At 45.4% G+C, this 17677-nt stretch overlaps 2 protein-coding genes across 2 annotated transcripts in view; one reads left to right on the top strand and one right to left on the bottom strand.

Annotated features, from left to right (window-relative positions):
- The window catches only part of DMAP1 (DNA methyltransferase 1 associated protein 1), a 37403-nt gene extending 32785 nt beyond the window's left edge, over positions 1 to 4618 (top strand). Inside the window, exon 12 of the mRNA XM_063139885.1 lies at positions 4278 to 4618. Within this exon, the coding sequence (XP_062995955.1) occupies positions 4278 to 4337 (60 nt within the window). The 3' untranslated portion in view covers positions 4338 to 4618. The remainder of the gene's footprint in view (positions 1 to 4277) is intronic.
- A 3560-nt stretch (positions 4619 to 8178) lies between these two features.
- The window catches only part of ERI3 (ERI1 exoribonuclease family member 3), a 247474-nt gene continuing 237975 nt past the window's right edge, over positions 8179 to 17677 (bottom strand). Inside the window, exon 8 of the mRNA XM_063136972.1 lies at positions 8179 to 9627. Coding sequence (XP_062993042.1) covers positions 9545 to 9627 — 83 coding nt within the window. The 3' untranslated portion in view covers positions 8179 to 9544. The remainder of the gene's footprint in view (positions 9628 to 17677) is intronic.

The raw sequence follows: 17677 nt of genomic DNA, 5'->3' as shown, positions 1-17677 counted from the left end.
TCACTGCAAGGCAAATTTGGTACCTAAAGGGCCCCCCTGTTAAATACAGCTCTGACCTTTACCGGCTGGTTACACAAAGACGACACAATTAGATTAGTCCAAGACAAAAGGTCAAGCGCATTCACACTGTGACCACTTTATGCTGTCTTTGGAGGGGAAAGAAATTCCACCCAGCAGGAGGGGGGCAGCTCAGGGAGGTTCACCATCGCTGCCAAGATGGGGAGGAGGGGCATAACGGGGGTAGGGGTGGGGAGTGTTGGCGTGGGGGGAACGACACCGCTGCCAATCAGAGAAATAGGTGTTGTGTTGTCTTCTACTTGGGAAGGGCTGCCATTGGGGCTGTTCCTCTGCTAATTTGGGAAGGGGAGTATTGCAGGGAATGCCCATTCCGTTACCTTGGGAGCATCTTGCAAAGGACTGGCCATTCCACATCTCTCTGGATCCTTGTACCACTTCAGGGCCATGTGGCGCAGTGGCATTTCCTCTCTGTTTTCGTGACGTTGGCACCCAGGCTGGAGGTGGTACCTAGCTTGCTTTTTCTTCTGACAAGAGAGAGAGGAAATGGTCTCACTGTGGTGTGGAGTGTGTGGATTCCTCCCTGTCTTTTCAGGGAAGTGAATTATTTGGGAATCAAACCACTTGACTCGATGACCAAAGTGCCCAGAGTATTTTTTTTCCCCTATCGTGCTGCCTTCCAAATATGATACCACCTGAGTGAACAAGCAGGCTCAAACAGGTGCTTAATAAGGGTTAACGTCCTGCCATTTTCAAACGTGGGATCCAGTACTGTTGTGGGTAGAGTATTATGTTTGGATACAGGAAATCCCTGTCTGGCGATTAGGTTCACTGGTCGACTTTGCGCACAGCAGCCTCTTTCAGGCTTATCCTACCACACAGGGTGGTTGTTAGGCTAAAATATCATGCCTTTCATTTATTACATTTCTATACCGCCTAAATAGCTCTCTGGGTGGTTTATAAAGCTATTGTATGTAATAAAAAAACCCTGTTTACATAGAAACATAGAAACAGATGGCACACACATGCACACACCGCTTACAGTTTTTACAATCCACAATAAGAAATCCACAACCTGAATTCAAAATCTTATCATATGCTGCCAAATACTGAAGAGTAGAGGAAGGTCTTAACCTGGTGTTGAAAGGATAACGATGTCAGCACTAGGCAGGCCTCGCTGGGGAGATGGTTCCATAATTATTGATGCGGGGTGGGGGGGAGCATGACCAAGAAGGCCCTCTTCCTTGTTTTCACATTCTGAGCTTCCCTTGGAGGAGGGTCTTAGATGATGAACATAACATACGGGTAGGTTCATGCTGGGAGAGGTGCTCTGTCAGGTATTGCAGTCCTGCGCTGTATAACACTTTATAGGTCAAAACTAGCACTTTGAATCCGGCTTGGAGGCATTTAGTGGACAGTACAAGTGGAGCAGAATTGGTGTTATATGTTCAGACTTTCTTGTCCCATCTGGCCACAGTTTGGACAAGCTGCAGCTTCTGAAACGTCTTCAAAGTCAGTGCCACATACAGCACAGGTCATTCTGAGCTGCTTGGAGGGAAAGTGCAGTGAAAACATTACAAATAGAATGCCCACAAAGCCAGCAGCCTCTGTAGTGTGGCTTTTCTCACCATGCTATGGATAAAAGAGAAGTACGGAGCATTCACATGCAGAGTGGAATCTGATTAGCACTGTATTGGCAGCCATTTCTGCCATTTTTGCATTGGTGTTTCATGTAGAGCACATGTGCATCATAGTTTACATTTTCAAATGCTCAGTGTTCGATGGTGGCTCTGCCCCATGGCTCCCTAGCATTAATCTACTGCATGTTTGGGGGCATTTTATTTCTGCTTCACACTTGATTATGCATATCTGGTATTTTCCAGCTGTTCTGGGTCCCATTCTTCCCGTGCCCCGCACACTTGCCAGTACCTCCGTCCACTATCCCCTGCATTAGCAACAGACCATCTGCCGCATACTCTATCAGGCATTTCAGCTGCTTGTGAATGGTAGCCATATTGCTAGTCAGTGAGGTGGAACTGAAGGGCTACATGGACACCTTAAGGGGTGTCTGTTCCCTCCCCCCAAAGTATGCAGACCTTTCACTTAGAGGCCAGTTCTGTGGCAGAAGGGGCAAGTGGGCACCAGCCCTTGCCTATAGTTCTGCAAAGGAGATGGTCAAGCATCCATGCAGCCACTTTTGAAACCATTAGCTATTTAGTGCCACATTGCCCTCCTGCCACAGCCAGGAAAAACCTAGAAGTGAGCACGCCCTTCCTTCTGATCAGAAATGTCACCTCCATGGGCTCAGCTTCTGGCCATCTGACTGCCAGCCTTCTTCCAAGCTAGCCCAGCACACCACAGTCTAGTTAACCCACTCTGGGATCCTCAAATATAGTGGTGTCCACTGCTGGCAGCCCACAGTGAAAGTAGCCTTCCCCCACCCACCCCACCCCAGAGCACTGCTCTGCTGACCCAGGAGGGACGCTACTTTGGGCCTTTGGGGGGTGAAAGGTGAGTATAACTTGGAACAAATTAGTTCCAAGCAGAAGTGCAGCCAGTTACTCCAGATTAGAGCCTTTGATTTGCGCGACTCAGACTCCACTCGCCCATCCATAATGAGTTGACTCTCCTCAGAATTCCTCACATCAGCGCACTTTGTTCCTGGGCTCACAAGTCAGCCCATTAATGGGGAAAGGAAAGGACCTTGCCTCTAAGAAGTCTCGGGTTCAGAGTCAGAATCATTTGACTTTTAAGCTGCCTTTATCTGAACTCCTGCCGTCTCCTTGTTTTCTGAGCCTGCTTGAAAGTGAGAAGTTACATTGTTAACATCAAACATCCTTCCTTCCAGATGGAGTTAGAAAGCTCGCTTGCGCGCGTATATATAAAATGTGTATCTGTACCATGATATGAGTGTGTGTGTGGAGATAGATATAGATATATATATTATAACAATTCTCATTTTAAAATCATTCCTTTCCATTAACAGAGAGCCAGGTTCCCAGGCTCTTGTAAATTATAATGTAGAACATTTTTTCTAACCAGACACTTTCCATTTTTGCTCACGGCGACGGGCAAAACCAAGCCAGAGAAAGTGATTGATATGAATTTGTGACATATTTGAAAGATGGTTCTTTCGCCATCTAAAGATTATCAAACACATGCGCTCATCCCCATTAATTCGGCAGCCTCGCTGGGAAGCTCTCAGCCCCCACTCCTTTGTTTCCATGTTGGACTGGCTCTTTAAAAATGTCCCTTTTGGTCCTTGTTTCTCCAAATACTACTTCTGTTTTCCATAGGGTGCCTGCTGACAAAGTGGGGCAGATTCCCCACTATGTAGAGCCACAGAAGACCGCTGTGGGCTACTATCCATGACAAACATTCTCAACCATGCAGGATGAGTGCATCCCCAAGAAGATGTGGGGGCTTCATTGCAGATATTGGCTCCTGATCATTTATGCCTGAAATGTTTAAAGTGATCAAAGAGGGGTGGTTAATGGAAGCCTGTGTTCCCAAAAGGGCTCATTTGAGTATGAATTTCTTCTCTTCGCTGACACTGGCCCTGAGCAGTTGTTTAGGTAACACCTCTCATGCTCTAGTCAACCCTAAGTGATGACCATAAGGTCCTCAGTCACTTCTGTGGTGCTTTCTTCCTTTCCCCCCACATTATTCTGTCTCTCCTCATTGGCCTCTTGGCTCCAAACTGTTGAGGAAGCAAAGTCGTCTCTTATGGTTAGGCAAACTTAAACATCCTTGACTTTGTAACTCCTTGCTAAGACAGTGGGAATGGAGTTCTTACTGTGAGCCTTTGGGAAGGGCCTGTGAAAAGAGGATCTGCATATCTACTGCAGTCTATCCCTGGTGTGGGCTCCAGGCAGGCTCATGGAATGTGCCCCCTTTACTCTCCCTTATGTGTCCAATCCAGAAATATTGGCTCCGGACAAGTGTACCTTGTAGCCACCTGCCCCATGTGATGGGATCGTTCCTCTTCCTTTCCTCCCTTACTTCGGGCTCTAGAGTGTTTTACAAGAGCAGCTGTCTCTCCCTTAATTGTAAATAACCACAAGTCCAGGCCTGAGGGTTTTTTTTTTCAGGTGTTGTGTGGTCTTTCTCCTGAGCTATCTGCCTGAGCATACCTGGTTCCTTGGCTTTGGAAGGTTTCTGGGAAGGAGTTTTAATGTTGTATGCAGTGCTGAATCAGGGGCTTCTTTGCCTGCTGGTCTGACCCCCTGTTAACATCTCTCTTTTGCTTCTTGTGGAAACAGAGAAAGCGCAGGGAATCTGCTTCCAGTTCCTCATCTGTCAAAAAGGTGAAGAAGCCATGAGAAACATGATGTTCCATCTGCTGGATTTTGGAGGACCAGGACAATGACTGTGGGTGCAGGAGGGCTGCATGACAGTGACCTTTAAGCGGGACGATTCCTGTAGTGAGAAATGCCCTCTCCTGTTGGAGAAAACGCTATGCCTGCCCCAGGTAAAGGGGTTGGACTAGCTCAAAGAATGGCCTCATATTAGTTGTTGCTGTGGTTATTGTGTTATCTTTCTTATGCCTGACTTTTGTAAACTTCCTTGTAAATACAGAGTCCATTACTTCTGGTTCCATAACCTGACTCTGCAGTCACTGGGGGTAGGGATGGGGCAGGCAGGTGCATGGCGGCACCTGTATGGTGGCAGGTGCTTCTTTTGTTTGATGTGCTCCCTATTTTGGGGTGGGCGGGAGCAGCATGATCAGCCAGACCACCAGGATGGGAATAATTTTTGTGAAGAATGTGAGGATGGAGGGGACAAAAACAAATTCTTTGGTATGATACACATGGGTAATTAAAGTTACTGTAGGTATTTATCTCATGACAGTGGAGAAGACTAGGTTCGAGGTTTTCAAATAATACTCAAGTGGGAAAGTTGGCGAAGATCTAAGTGAATAAATTATTTTATGGAAAACAGTATTTTCAGAGACATACATACACCGCTCATTCTGTTTGGAGCTCCCAGGATCTTTCACTTTCTGCAGTGCCACCGCTAAAGCCATGTTCTTTGGCGCTCCAAAGACCATTTAGCCACGGTTTAGCACTAACTGTAGCAGCACCCCCATTCCCATTGGAAGAGATGCTTGTTTCTGGATTTACAGAATGTTCTATGGAATGTCCACGGAGTTAAACTTTCCCCCAGAGCTTCATCTGATTAAAAAAAATATTGGTTGACTAATCTGCATGCATTACATATGAATTATATATTAGTTCTAAAGGAAAAGAAAATACTTTGTTTTAGGTGATGCATATACACATTACGATGATGCGTGTACACATTACAATAGGCACTATCTTCGAAAAGGCATTTCCTGCTGTGCTGAGCCGGGGGTAGGTGGGGGCAATGCTTCTCCTAAGATGGTGTCTGCTGTCTGTGGGTTTAGTAAGTACTTGTATTAAAAATCATGTACATCTTCCGTTTGATTAATTCAGGCAGCTCTTTAGTTGAATCAAAAGTATTTTAATTCAGTTACTCTAATCATTCAATTCAGATGTTGCACCCCTTCTTTCACTGACTCTCAAGTAGATGAGGTACCCTCTCAGATCTCATAGCGTAGCCATAGGTATTTTGTGTTGCTGTGCTTGTGGACACTTAAAGCCATCTCTGGTGCAACGAGTTCTTTGTGCCAACATGCAGTCATTCTTCAGACTCTTAGAACCAAAATCCTATGTGTGTCTATTTGGAAGCAAGTCCCGTTGTGTTCAATATATATGTGTAGGATTGTATAGGCCTTTTCTATCGCTGCCTGTCACACACAGACCAGTATCACAATTGGGATGCTTAGCAGCCAGTGGAGTAGTCAGCTGAATATATGCTGGTTTTATAAAAAACAAAGTACATCACCATCCCATTCTTAGACCCAGTTTTAGCAACTATAAAGGGCTGAACTGGTTGTGAAGTGTTCAAGTCAGTATAACTAGGGCCATGTATACAATTGCAAAATAATAATAGTATTTGGTATTGAATATAGCATCTTGAAAGAGGTTTGTAGGCCTTCTTGCTATAAAGTCGAAACTTGAAAGTGTGTGAACAATCTCTGATGAGATCTCCAAATCCAGTGGGTTTTGAGTAGGATTTCCAAAGATCGGACAGTGAGATTTCAGTGCTTTGCATAGCTACTTACCCTTTCCTTTTACTAGCAGAATTATGCAAAATGAGCAAATATATGTACACTTGCATAAGACATGCAGGCCACAGCATTCCAATTTCTTGGTAGAATGTTGATTCCCCCCACCCCGGTGTATAACCGGTACCTTTACCTAGAAGAGATTAATTAGCTGTGCCTGAGATTTCAGTCATATATTTGGCAGTGTGTTGCAAATTGTGAAGCCAGTGATATTCAGAGGAGCAAGAACTTCTAGTTGTGTGAGTACTCCTGCCTCAGCAGTGTGAGGCTTGAATATTTAGTATGAACCTGTGAGGTTGCCCTTCAGACTGTACGGTCCAGAGTCCATCTCCAGCTTGCTGGGTTTTTAACTATTGGGTTCCACTTGCCCTGTACTACCAGAAAGCCCTTTTCTTGCCCTCCCTTTTCAAATATTTGTCTTCTATCAGATACATGTTGGGAGAGGGCTGTGACACCCCTGGCCTGCAGCTGTCAGGCCTAACTCATGCTCTACCCTCCACTTCCCCTTTCAAGTGCAACTGGGAATCGATAGTGCATGACAACGCCCTTTGATTTACATTCTTGCTGGCAGAAAGAAAGGTCAAAGGCCAAGTTCTTCGTTTTCATAGAAAACTAATTAGACGACTCCATCGACACTGAATCAATAAAACTGATCAGGTGATTACACAGAGGGAGCCATTAAAATCCCTGTGACCTTTGATCCCAAGTCCCTAACCTGAGGTGGGAGAAACTTGGTTACATTTTCTAGTGCCTTGGAGGGTAAACCCCACAAAGTGAGAATGGACTGGCCTCAAAGGCTTCTGTGGGGGGTGGTGAACACAGGCTTTGCTACCTGGCTTGAGCAGACATGCGGTTTATATATGACGTGCTCCTGTTGCCATCCCACCTGGATGAATGGTGGGGTGGAGGGGAAGGCACCTAGTTCACAGAGGGCTTATAAAGTGATAGCCTCCCGCAATGCAGCCATCAATGCACCAAAGTGGAGAAGTGTCCCCAAGTGGAGCAGGCCAGAAAACTCTGTACTACTGTAATGATTTACTTTTGTCTTTGTTTTAGGCTAAGCAGTCACTCAGTCCAGCAACTTGTGCAGTTTTCAATCTCCCATTTGTCATTGTTCTCAAAATCATAAGAGGTGGTTCATATTAGTGCATAAGTCATCTTAGGTCATGTAGCACTAAACAAACATTGGGTAATTATTCATTGGCATTCAGTTTTCAAGTTTGTTTGACTACTTTAAAATGGATCATGATTTTTTTAACATGCAGCTCCCGGCGTAGCTCTGCTGTACATGGTATATTTTCATAGCTGCTGGAGAGGGAGGAACGGACATATAAAGTGTAATGAGAACCAGTGTGTACACATGTGTTGCCCTGTGTAAGCGCCACTTCTAATTACAGGTTATACATGCGATAGCAGGAGGCTGTGAAATCTCAAAGCATTCCCCTCTGCTGCTGGGCCTGGACAGCCTATGCACTCTGTGTGAGAGTCATCCCAGGTTGGGCAATGAGTTGGGGAGATGAGGTGTAAATATTCATAGAGGCCCGTGAAGACATTGTCGTAGCGTTACGTGATTTCATCTTCTCTCATCCCTTCCCGTTGCCTCCTCAAGAGCGTTTGGCCTTACCTAACGTGAAGATGGCATAGAGTGCAAGGCAGTAGACTGTACATAGGAGCATAAATATTCTAGGGACAAGTCTTAAGTCCTCTCAGAGCCTTCCCCAGAGAAGAGGGAAGCAGCTACTGATCTCCAGCTGGCTTGGTCTTTCTAAACTACAATTAGAAATGCATGGGGTTAATTTTTCATAGGCATGTACTGGTAACCACTGAAAAGAGATGGGATAAAGATCCCAGCAAGCAAAGGCATTTGCATAAAACCTGCCAACTTTCCTGAGTGCCAGAAGAGATTTTGAAAAAGGGGAGTCTATGCACCCAGTAAGAGATCTCTGGCCAGGCCACCTTCCTCCACCCACCACTCACTCTCTTGCAGCACATAAGGAGTCCTTTTCCGTAAGTTCCTTTCCCCCAAACTTTATTCATGTGGCACATTTACAGCAAGGATGGGAGTAACGAGCCGATGAGGAGGTCAGGTTGGGTTCAGCTGGAACATCCACACACCATGCATTATTTACCAGGAAGGCCCAGTGCCTGTATCAGCTCACCGCCTGACTGCTGCATGGGCAGAGCCCTCATGGTGTGGCTCCAAGGTAGGTGGCAGCTGGAGCCTATCCGCCTGGGGATCCATTCAGCAAAGGCTAGGGGTAGGGCAGAAGTTTTCAGGAAACTATTGGGACTATGGGGAAGGAAGAGCCATTCCTTATCTCCTTCCTCCCACACTGGTCAAGGGTGATGGGAAACAGATGGGGAGAAACAGGCCACACCTCTCAAGCAACAAACTGGTTACAGCTGTTGTGGAAGGGAGAGAAGGCTGGTTTAGTAAAGGGGAAGGGACAGAAATCTCAGTAAATTTGCAGGTCACTGCAGCACATTGAGGCTGGGAACACAGCCCTCCCGCTGAGCTAGCAGTGATGGGCATGTCCACTGCCTGCAATGGACTGTATGCTATGTGGAGACCATGTGCAAGCACAGGATGGGTGCACAGCAGGGTCCCCCCACACTCTCAGGAGCCATGAGCCATGAGCAAGGGACCAGGGTGCAAGAGGTGCTGTACATGGCGATGAGCATCAACCAGGATGCTCCAGCCCCTGCTGAATGAAGCCCCAGGGAGAGAGGTGGCTCTTGGTAGGCAGGGAATACAGGCACTTTACCTTGAACAGAAAGAGCCGAGCTTCCTTAGTCACATACAGGAGGAGTTGCAGGGTTAGTGTTTATTTAAAACAGAGGAGTGGGGTAGAGGCTGCCGAAGAAAGAGGGGGCTGTCTGGATGCTGCTCAGTCAATATTTAGCTGACACGCAGGAGACACAGTAACAGATTCACACAGGAAAAGGGCTTGACCGCAGCTGTTGAGATATTGTACTCAAAATAATACGGGCATGTGCCCTGAACATGGCGCCACGGTCTTGCTACAGGCGCAAATGTGAGCAGAGAGAGAGAGAGAGAGAGAGAAAGACGCCAATGGAAATCAGAAGCCAACAAAAGGAAAAACAATCTACGTCTCTAACCATGTGGAGCAAGCGCCCTAGGGGGCTGCAGGCTGGGCCAGGCTGGGCAGGCAGCCGGCCCCAGAGAGGGAGTCACGTCAGGCCTACACAGAGATTCCAGTTCCATATATACAGCCTCTACTGGCAGAACAGCAAAACTGACGGAGTCGTGGGGTTGCTCGTTCCTCTGTCCTCTTTCTGTCGTTCGAACGCTCCAGCCCATCACGCCCATGTAGCAGGAGCCGGCCGCATGCAGCCCTGTCCGGCCGGCCCCGGAGATCAAAAGGGCTTGGAGGTCTGCTTGAAGATGAACCCTCTGTGGGCCAATGTCTTCATGATGTTGGCAATGTTCTTGCAGTCATCTGTCAGCCAAGAAAGAAGAAGATAAAGAACAGACATAATAAATTTCACTCAGGGGTAACAAGTAGAATAGCAATTGTGTAAGAACTATTTAGGTAATTATGTAGGCATCTGTTTTTCTCTGGTTCCATACCCACCCACCATCCCTGGCTGAGTGATGCAAGAAGTCTAGTTCTTCCTCTGCCAGCAAATGCATAACAGGTCTACACTGGCTGCTCTGCCATCCTAACCAATGAAGAGGTATTGCAAACAGTGTCTGAGCGGTTTTTAGTATTTTTAGTAATAATGTATAACTGAAATCTGGCATGTGTGAATCTGCCACAACTCTGTCTACCTAGGTATGCTGTACAGCACCAACATGCCAGGAAGGGGTGCCACTGTCATCTATAAGGAATCCATCTCCTTCACCAGGAGGCCATTGTGCTAGTATGCTGGGTTTGAGTATTTGAACCTGGTGATGGGCCACATAGGGGATTCCGGTGGTGTACTGGCCATGCTGCTTGTCTTGGGGGATTTCAATATTCACAGTAGGGCAACTGTGTGTGTGTGTAGGTGTATGTAGGTGTAGGCTTCTAAGGACTTCATGGCAGCAACCACAACCATTGTCTCAGACATAGAATTGTCTTCACACCTGTGCAAGAAGAAAGTAAGTGCTATTTACTTATTTATCTATTAAGTTACCTCAGGAAAATTTAAAAATCAATTTAAACTCATAAATCATCAACTGAAGCCAAAACAAGACTATGGCAAAGGAAGCTAAATCACAAAAAGGTAACCCTTTACAAACTTACAGTTAAGAGCTGAAATCCAGCAGGAATTTACAGCCTTGTTCGAACTCAGATTCTTGAGTGATTGAAGAGAACTGCAACCACATACTTAAACTAAACCCAAGTTTAGAAAGGGGCAATAAAAGCAATACTTGTCTCTATATTGATAAGAGCCACTGTGCAGGCCTAGCTAATGGAAGAGTCTGCTTATAAACAAAGTGTAGGTTAGCTTCAGTTTGGGCTCAGAGTAGGCTCAGATTTTAGGCCTTATAGAGCAGGTCATAAACTAAATCTCAGAAATAGCCTCATCCCAAGTTTGAGAGTTCAGGTTTTCATTTAGCTTTTGAAAATGTACAAGAAGGGACACAGCCCTTTCTAAAGTAGATACCCATGTTAGCCCCTCAGCCCTTTGCATCCCTGGGGAGCTTGATCCACATCCCTTCCCAAATCACCGACCCTCCAAAGAGCCATTGACTATTGCCCTCTCCTCTAAATAGAAAATCTCTACTCCCGGGGCGCTCAACTGACCTCCATTTCCACTCACTGAAAGTTAGTGCAGACCAGTAGTTCAGCCACAGCCTCCCTTGATTTTCAGATGAGGCCCTCTAATCAGATTGGCTGCAGCAGCAGTTGGACCAACCTAGCTAGAGCTAGATAAGGAGGCAGGCTTGCGAGGAGCCAGCTTTCTGAGCCTCAGTGACAAAATGTCAGCACACAAGCAAGTTAAGCACCCATGGGAGTTTAGCAATAGGGCAATGAGGCCAGGGTAGTTGACTCTTTCCGCCTTCTCATAGTAAATATAAATAAATTATCCACTTTCTCCTAGTAAACAATTTAGTTTTCCAGATAAACAAACCCAATAATAGCAATAAAAAAATTACAAAGGTAGAAAACCACTTGGTGTATGGGCTATCCAGTGTACTGCATTAAGTGCTATATGTATGACTGTCTGCCAGCTGGACAGAAGTCATGAATGTGTGCTCGGTGTTATGTCCTCCTGGCTCTTAGGGAACAAGTCCGTTTCCTTGAAGCCAAAGTTGCTAATCTGGAGGAGCTAAGAGTGGCAGAGAAGTTGGTGGATGAGACCTTTGGGGACCTAATAATGGTGTCCCAATCCCTGGGTGACAACTCCTCTGCTGTCATGGAGAATGGAGGTCTTGGAGAAGGAGGGTGTCATTCTGAGTAAGTGGAAAACAATCCCTTAGAAGGAACCCATTCCTCAGAAGATGAGCAAATACCCTCTCACACTAAGGATGTCTCCAGGTTTGGAGGGCAGGCTTGTGGTAGTGGAAGATGCGATCATTAGACATATAGACAGCAGAGTTTGTGATGGGCATGTAGATTTTATGGTAAATTTCCTGCCTGATGCAAAGGTTCATGTGCCATTTAGATAGCAGTATAGATAGTGCTGGGATGGACTCAGTGTTGGTACCAATGACGTGGGGAAATGTAGTCATGAGATCCTGAAAGCCAAATTTAGGTTCCTAGGTAGAAGTTTGAAATTCAGGGCCACTAAGGTTGTGTTTTCTGAAATGCTATGTGTTCCATGTGCATGGCCAGCTAGACAGGTGAAGCTGAGGAGTTTCAATGCATGGTTGAACTGGGTGAACCAGTGGTATAGGGAGGAAGGGTTCGGATCTGTTAGGCAATGGGGAACGTTTGAGATCAAGCCAGGCCTGTACAAGAGGGACAGTTTACACTTGAACCAAAATGGAACCAGACACCTGGTGCTAAAGCCAACAGAGCCTGAGAAGATTCCGGTTTAGGTTGAATCGTCCCTAGGGGATGAAGATGTAAATGGTTCTGATTGGCCACATGTAGAAGAGGAGGAAATAGGCCATGAACATTTGGTGAAACAGGAAAGGATATTGTGTATAGGTGTTTCTATGCAAATGCTAGAAGCCTTCAAGCCAAAAAGAGAGTTGGAATGCTTGGTTTTGAAGGCCTCGGCTTCGGAGTTCCCAGGTCCCAGCAACCATTTTATGACAGAACTGCCATTTTACTTCACCGCCCAAGGACTCCATACTGTTGAAAGGGCCTACAACTGTTTGCCAACCCTAAAATACACACAATACTTTGAGCATGTGCAGATCTGCATTTAAAATCACTTGAATCATAGCACTTTCATGACTACAGGAATAAAATGGAGTTTGCTTCTGCCCTGATACATTTACTTAGGAAAAAGCACCATTGTGATGTAGGAAAACGTAACATAAATTTTAAAGTAGAAGTAATGCAATGAACAACTGAAACTATGTAAACGTTCATCGTTACCCCCAATTCTAATTTTTTTTAAAAAAAAAAATTAGGATGTTGTGGTGAGCAGCTTCAGCTCTGGTGGGCCTCGGCATGCCCATACCAGCCCAGGTGCTGTGGGGGTCTGTTTGCCACCAATGGCAAACAGACATTGTTTGCCACTCGAATGGTCATTTTGGAACTCCCTGGTCTGCAGAGCCCTGGTCTTTGGCTCCAAGGCCCAGCCCTACCTGCACCACTGTTCAAAACCACAATACTAGAAGCTCAGTTAGAATGTATGCTGCTGGTCAAGAAAAGTTGTCAGCATGGTTAACGAGGAATGTCAAGGAAACTATTAGAGAAAAGAAGGCTTCCTTTAGAAAATGAAAGTGTTGCCCAAATGAGAACAAAAAGGAACACAAACTTACACAAACAGTATGCAAGAAGATAAGGATTTTGAGGAGCATATCACTAATAACATTAGTTATTAGCGAGCTTTTTTAACACATAAAATCCTTGTTCCAGCATCTCGAGACATTTTTCTTGTATTCGTGCATCTATTTTGGATACTCTCCAGCTTTTGCACCTTTTGTAATAACATTTAAGATCAACAATTAGAAATGATTTGAATACACCATGATTTCATATCATTCCTAACTAGGGTGATGCTATGCCTGCTCTTGGATTATTTTAAAGTGGCTTAGATAGATGCCAGGTGACTGTACAGCAGACACTATACTGTGGATGTGCTCTACATTAGACCAACCCATAGGGGCTGGTCTAAATTTTTCTAAATGTTGTGAGGGGGGAGCATGGTTGGCGGCTGGAGGACTCTGGATCCCTTGGATCCAGAGCCATGCCCAGCTTGGTCCACACCACATCCACGATCTTCCCCCCTTTTCCTTCTCTCTCACATTGGAGAGGTTTGGGGTGAAGATCTGTCCATCGGGGCAGGGAAGGAGGATCCAACAGATCTCACAGTTCTTGGGACACTCTCCCAAGGAGCAAAGGTTTGCTCTGTTAAGCTGATTTTTAAAAATAAATGCTCAGTTTATCTAATTCACGCTAATTGAAAAATTGCAAATGGAAAGAATTTATAATTTTTTGGCACAGCCAAAATGGCAAGGATTTAGTGACAAAGAACTGTGAAGATGTGCCTCTCAACCTCTAAATCACAGGTGGGCAACTGCTGGCAGTCCAGGGGCCAATTCCCTCTACCTAGGAATCCAGCAGGGGCTGAAGCCCTCCGTGGAGTTGCCACTGCTGCTCCCCTGAATTTGCTGATGGACTTTGGTGCTGAACAGCAGAAAAGATGCCTTGTTTAACAGTGAAATTGGGCTTTTTTGCCACTGCATTTTGGTGACACACTGCGTGACAGTCGGGATGGGATCACAAAAAAGGACGGGCTTGCATGCCGGCCACATGATGTTCATCCCTGCTCTAAGTGTTTGAAATAGAAAGTAAAATGCCTGGCAGCCCCATCCAATTTTCCTCTCTCTTCCCCACTATGAGATATTAGCAGAGACTGCTCACATTTCTTTTCTTAGAAAAGCAAACAATGAGGGCTAGAAACATGCTTTTAAAACTGGATCTCAACCTAGATTCTGTCCTACATAACACACACAAGACACTAGGCCTAGAACATTGTTACAAATGCTTCTGTCCTGTGCACTTTTTATTGCAGGGCCTGCTAGTTCCGGTCTTGCTCCTTTCCTTATGCTTTACAGTGGAGGGATGCTAGTAGTTAAGAGCAAAATATTAGGACAGAGATATGGGCAGAAAGAGCAAACTCCATTCTCTTCTGAACTAACAGGGAAGCAGGGGCTGGGCTGGCTCGCCTCATGTTATTTACCTGGGACTAAACGCAAGCAGAGTTTGCTAAAATAGAAGCAAGGCTTAAATTGATTCCTGGTGTCTATATTTCATGTTGAAAATTGGCTTGTAAATCCATGTTTTGATCTATGGTGGCCGTCTCCTTAAGAAAAAGCAAGAGTAAATGTGTAATTTCTCCCTTGACAGCACACGGTGGTGAGGCGATCCTTCTTCCCGCTCCCCTCCGACTCGGGACAGCTCCGCTGCCTCCCATCAGCACTCTTTCTTCCTCGCCCCACGCCTTGATGTCTCCATTTCATTAGCGTGCGCCCATTCATCACGCTGTTACCGTAAGGGTGACTTTGCCCACTTGCATGTGGCAGGCAGGGCCCGGATGACATGGGGTGGCGCTGCCACTCTGACGGGGGAGGGAAGCAGAACACACACACGCACACACACACACACACACACACCCCGCTAGTAAATGGATGTTGTGGCAGAGGGACAGCTGCATCATTACTGATGTGTAAATGATAAAGCAGCGCCTCCACATCCATCTCTTAACTGTAAATCCAGGGAGTGCTTTATAATCAAGCGGCAGCGATAATAATGTGAAATTAGGTCTCTCTATCAAAGGGGGGAGGCCTTTTAATCACGGCTTAAAGGGTGCAAGCGCTGTTTATCATAATTGAACTGTATCCGGGCTAATTGTGGCCATATTTCACTGTCTAGGAGACAGGCACGCGGACTGAGGAATGAACGCCAGGGGCCAAATGAAACAGGAAGCCGCCACCCAGCCAGTCTTGGCCCCAAAGTACAGTCACCCAAGTATTTGGGGAGGGTGTTAACAGATATACAGAACACCCCTACCCACCTTCACCCCGATTAACCTATTGAGTGCTGGCAACACAGCTGTGCAAAAACAAAAAAGCAAATGGCATTTTAGACATGCTTAATTTTAGTCTGTGCTCACATTTCTGCAACTGTGTGGGAATGTGGCAGGTTTGACAAAACCTAGAATTTTATACTAAAAGAAACTAGAACATTAAAAATCTGGGATACAGTTATGCAAATTATGCACAATAAAGTTATGCAAATTATGCACATAATATATATACATACAGATAAATATTATGTGAGGAATACATGCAAGCATTACAGTCTGAACAGAAATTGCTTGCTGTGGAAAGGTCATTTTTGGCAGCATCTTTGCTGCAACTGTTACATTCACATCTCCTGCATGTCTGAGGAACATCAACAGGCAAAATGAGATGGGAATACAGAAATTGCATCCATCAGCCACAAGCCTCACACACATTATCCACACACACAGAACACATTCAAAACAGAAACTGGCCAAATTTCTTGTTCTTCCTGCTGGACATAAGGCAACCTGCTTGCTGGGATTACCCCTCCTCCAGGTCAGAGAAAGGGTCTCCCTCCAATTAAGTCTTCCACTGGGAGGAGGAATTCTCCACACACCCAGACTGCGCTTCGACAGTGTGGTGCCCCAACCAAAAATGCAACTAAGAGTGGGGAGAAGACAGGAGAAAGGGACATCCTCACATGTCCTTGTCTAATCCCAGCCCTAAATCAGACAAAAGGTTGAACCAGACTGCCCTATGTCCACCAAAACAAGAAATGTACAGGTAAACCAAGATTCTAATTTCTCCCCTTGGTAGCCATAGGGCAGGCTGAGGACTGGGATGTACAGGATCGGTGTAACATACACGTGGTCATGTAAATGTTTTGTGTTTGGGTTGTAGGATTTGATGGCTTGTGAGTGAGAGGGGTGTGTGAATGAGGAGGACTCTAAGGGCTTTAAAAAAATCCATTTTCCTGTTACTGCACTTATATCAGATAAAGGAAACTAGTTAACTCATTGGTGTCTCCTCGACACAAGGCAAAAGGGCTGAAACTTCGGGATTCATTGGCCAAAGCAGGGACAGATGGTCTGGGGATTTCATGAAGGATTGGGACACTGTGCTATCTTGTCATGGGGGGAAATGTACAAGTTCGTGTTTGCTGGGACCGCACCCAATTCAGAAACCCTACAGGCAGTTATTATGGCTGTAAGGAAGTTAGTCTTCAATGTGAGCTCTTTCCATAGAGTTGATGCCAGGACTGTCATCCATGCTGAAAAAAATGGTGTTAAAGCTTAAAGTGAGAAACTTATGTACCAATTTAAGCACTGCTGGCTATATGGGTGAGCTGAGATTGATCCCCTTTTTCTCAATTTTAGGACAGATGCCAAAAGCAGGCACCCGGGGTCTCTGTGTATTAAAGTTGAGGCTCTCTCACAGATCTGATCTGAAAAATATATAAAGGATCTCAGAAACAGCTAATGGGACCTTCCTCCATTAACAGCATGAAGCAACATCAACTCTCCAGGTAGACTGCCAAACCCTAAACCACGGCAAATTGGAAAGCAGAGGAAAAGAACCTCTTTCATACACAACAACTGCTTGCTCTCTCTCGCTCTCGCTCTCTTTCTCTGTCACACACACACACTATTGATGGGGACATGCCGGCTCCTTTGGAATCTGCACCTACTCATTCACTCTTGACCTTCTTTCATGAAAATATCTTTGGCGGGAGTTGGAGGGTTGGGTCTCACTTCTAAAACTCTTTATGCTGGTTGCTCACCTTTGGACCATCTTAAGTTTGTCATCTGCCCCTGCACTGAATCTATATTGAGCATATTGAAACCTTTGTTTCCTGGGTTAGAACTGAGAGAGTCTGTCCAATTCTTAAGTGGTGGTATAGCATGGTGGCTAGAGTGTGAACTGTGAGCCAGTTCACCCCACTTGCACTATTAACTCACTGGGAAAATGTAGGGTTGGATCCAGACTGAATCATGCTTATAGTAGACCCATTAAAATTTATGTAACGTAAGTTTAGTCATGATTAACTTGTCCTATTGATTTTAATGGGTTTACTGTAAGCATGACTCACTCTTGATCCAATCCATAGGCCTTAGAGAGTCTTCTCCTAGCCTCGAACCTTCATCTGCAAAATGGGCATAATGATACTAGCCTACTTCACAAGGCTATGGTATGGTAAGGATTATTCAGATAATGGATGTAAAGAATTCCGAACATCCAGAATGAAGGTGAATATTCACACATCAAGTTCTTTCTTTGATGCTGTCACAGATCAAACACTAAGAATTTTCATATTGCCCCACATCTCCTCATACTTAAAATTTTCAGTGCAGGCAATTCACACATTCAGCTGA

The sequence above is a fragment of the Elgaria multicarinata genome, chromosome 1 (genome assembly GCF_023053635.1).
Source record: "Elgaria multicarinata webbii isolate HBS135686 ecotype San Diego chromosome 1, rElgMul1.1.pri, whole genome shotgun sequence".
NCBI lineage: Eukaryota > Metazoa > Chordata > Lepidosauria > Squamata > Anguidae > Elgaria > Elgaria multicarinata.
The sequence above is the reverse complement of the archived record's forward strand: the minus strand, read 5'-3'. Positions and strand labels throughout refer to the sequence as shown.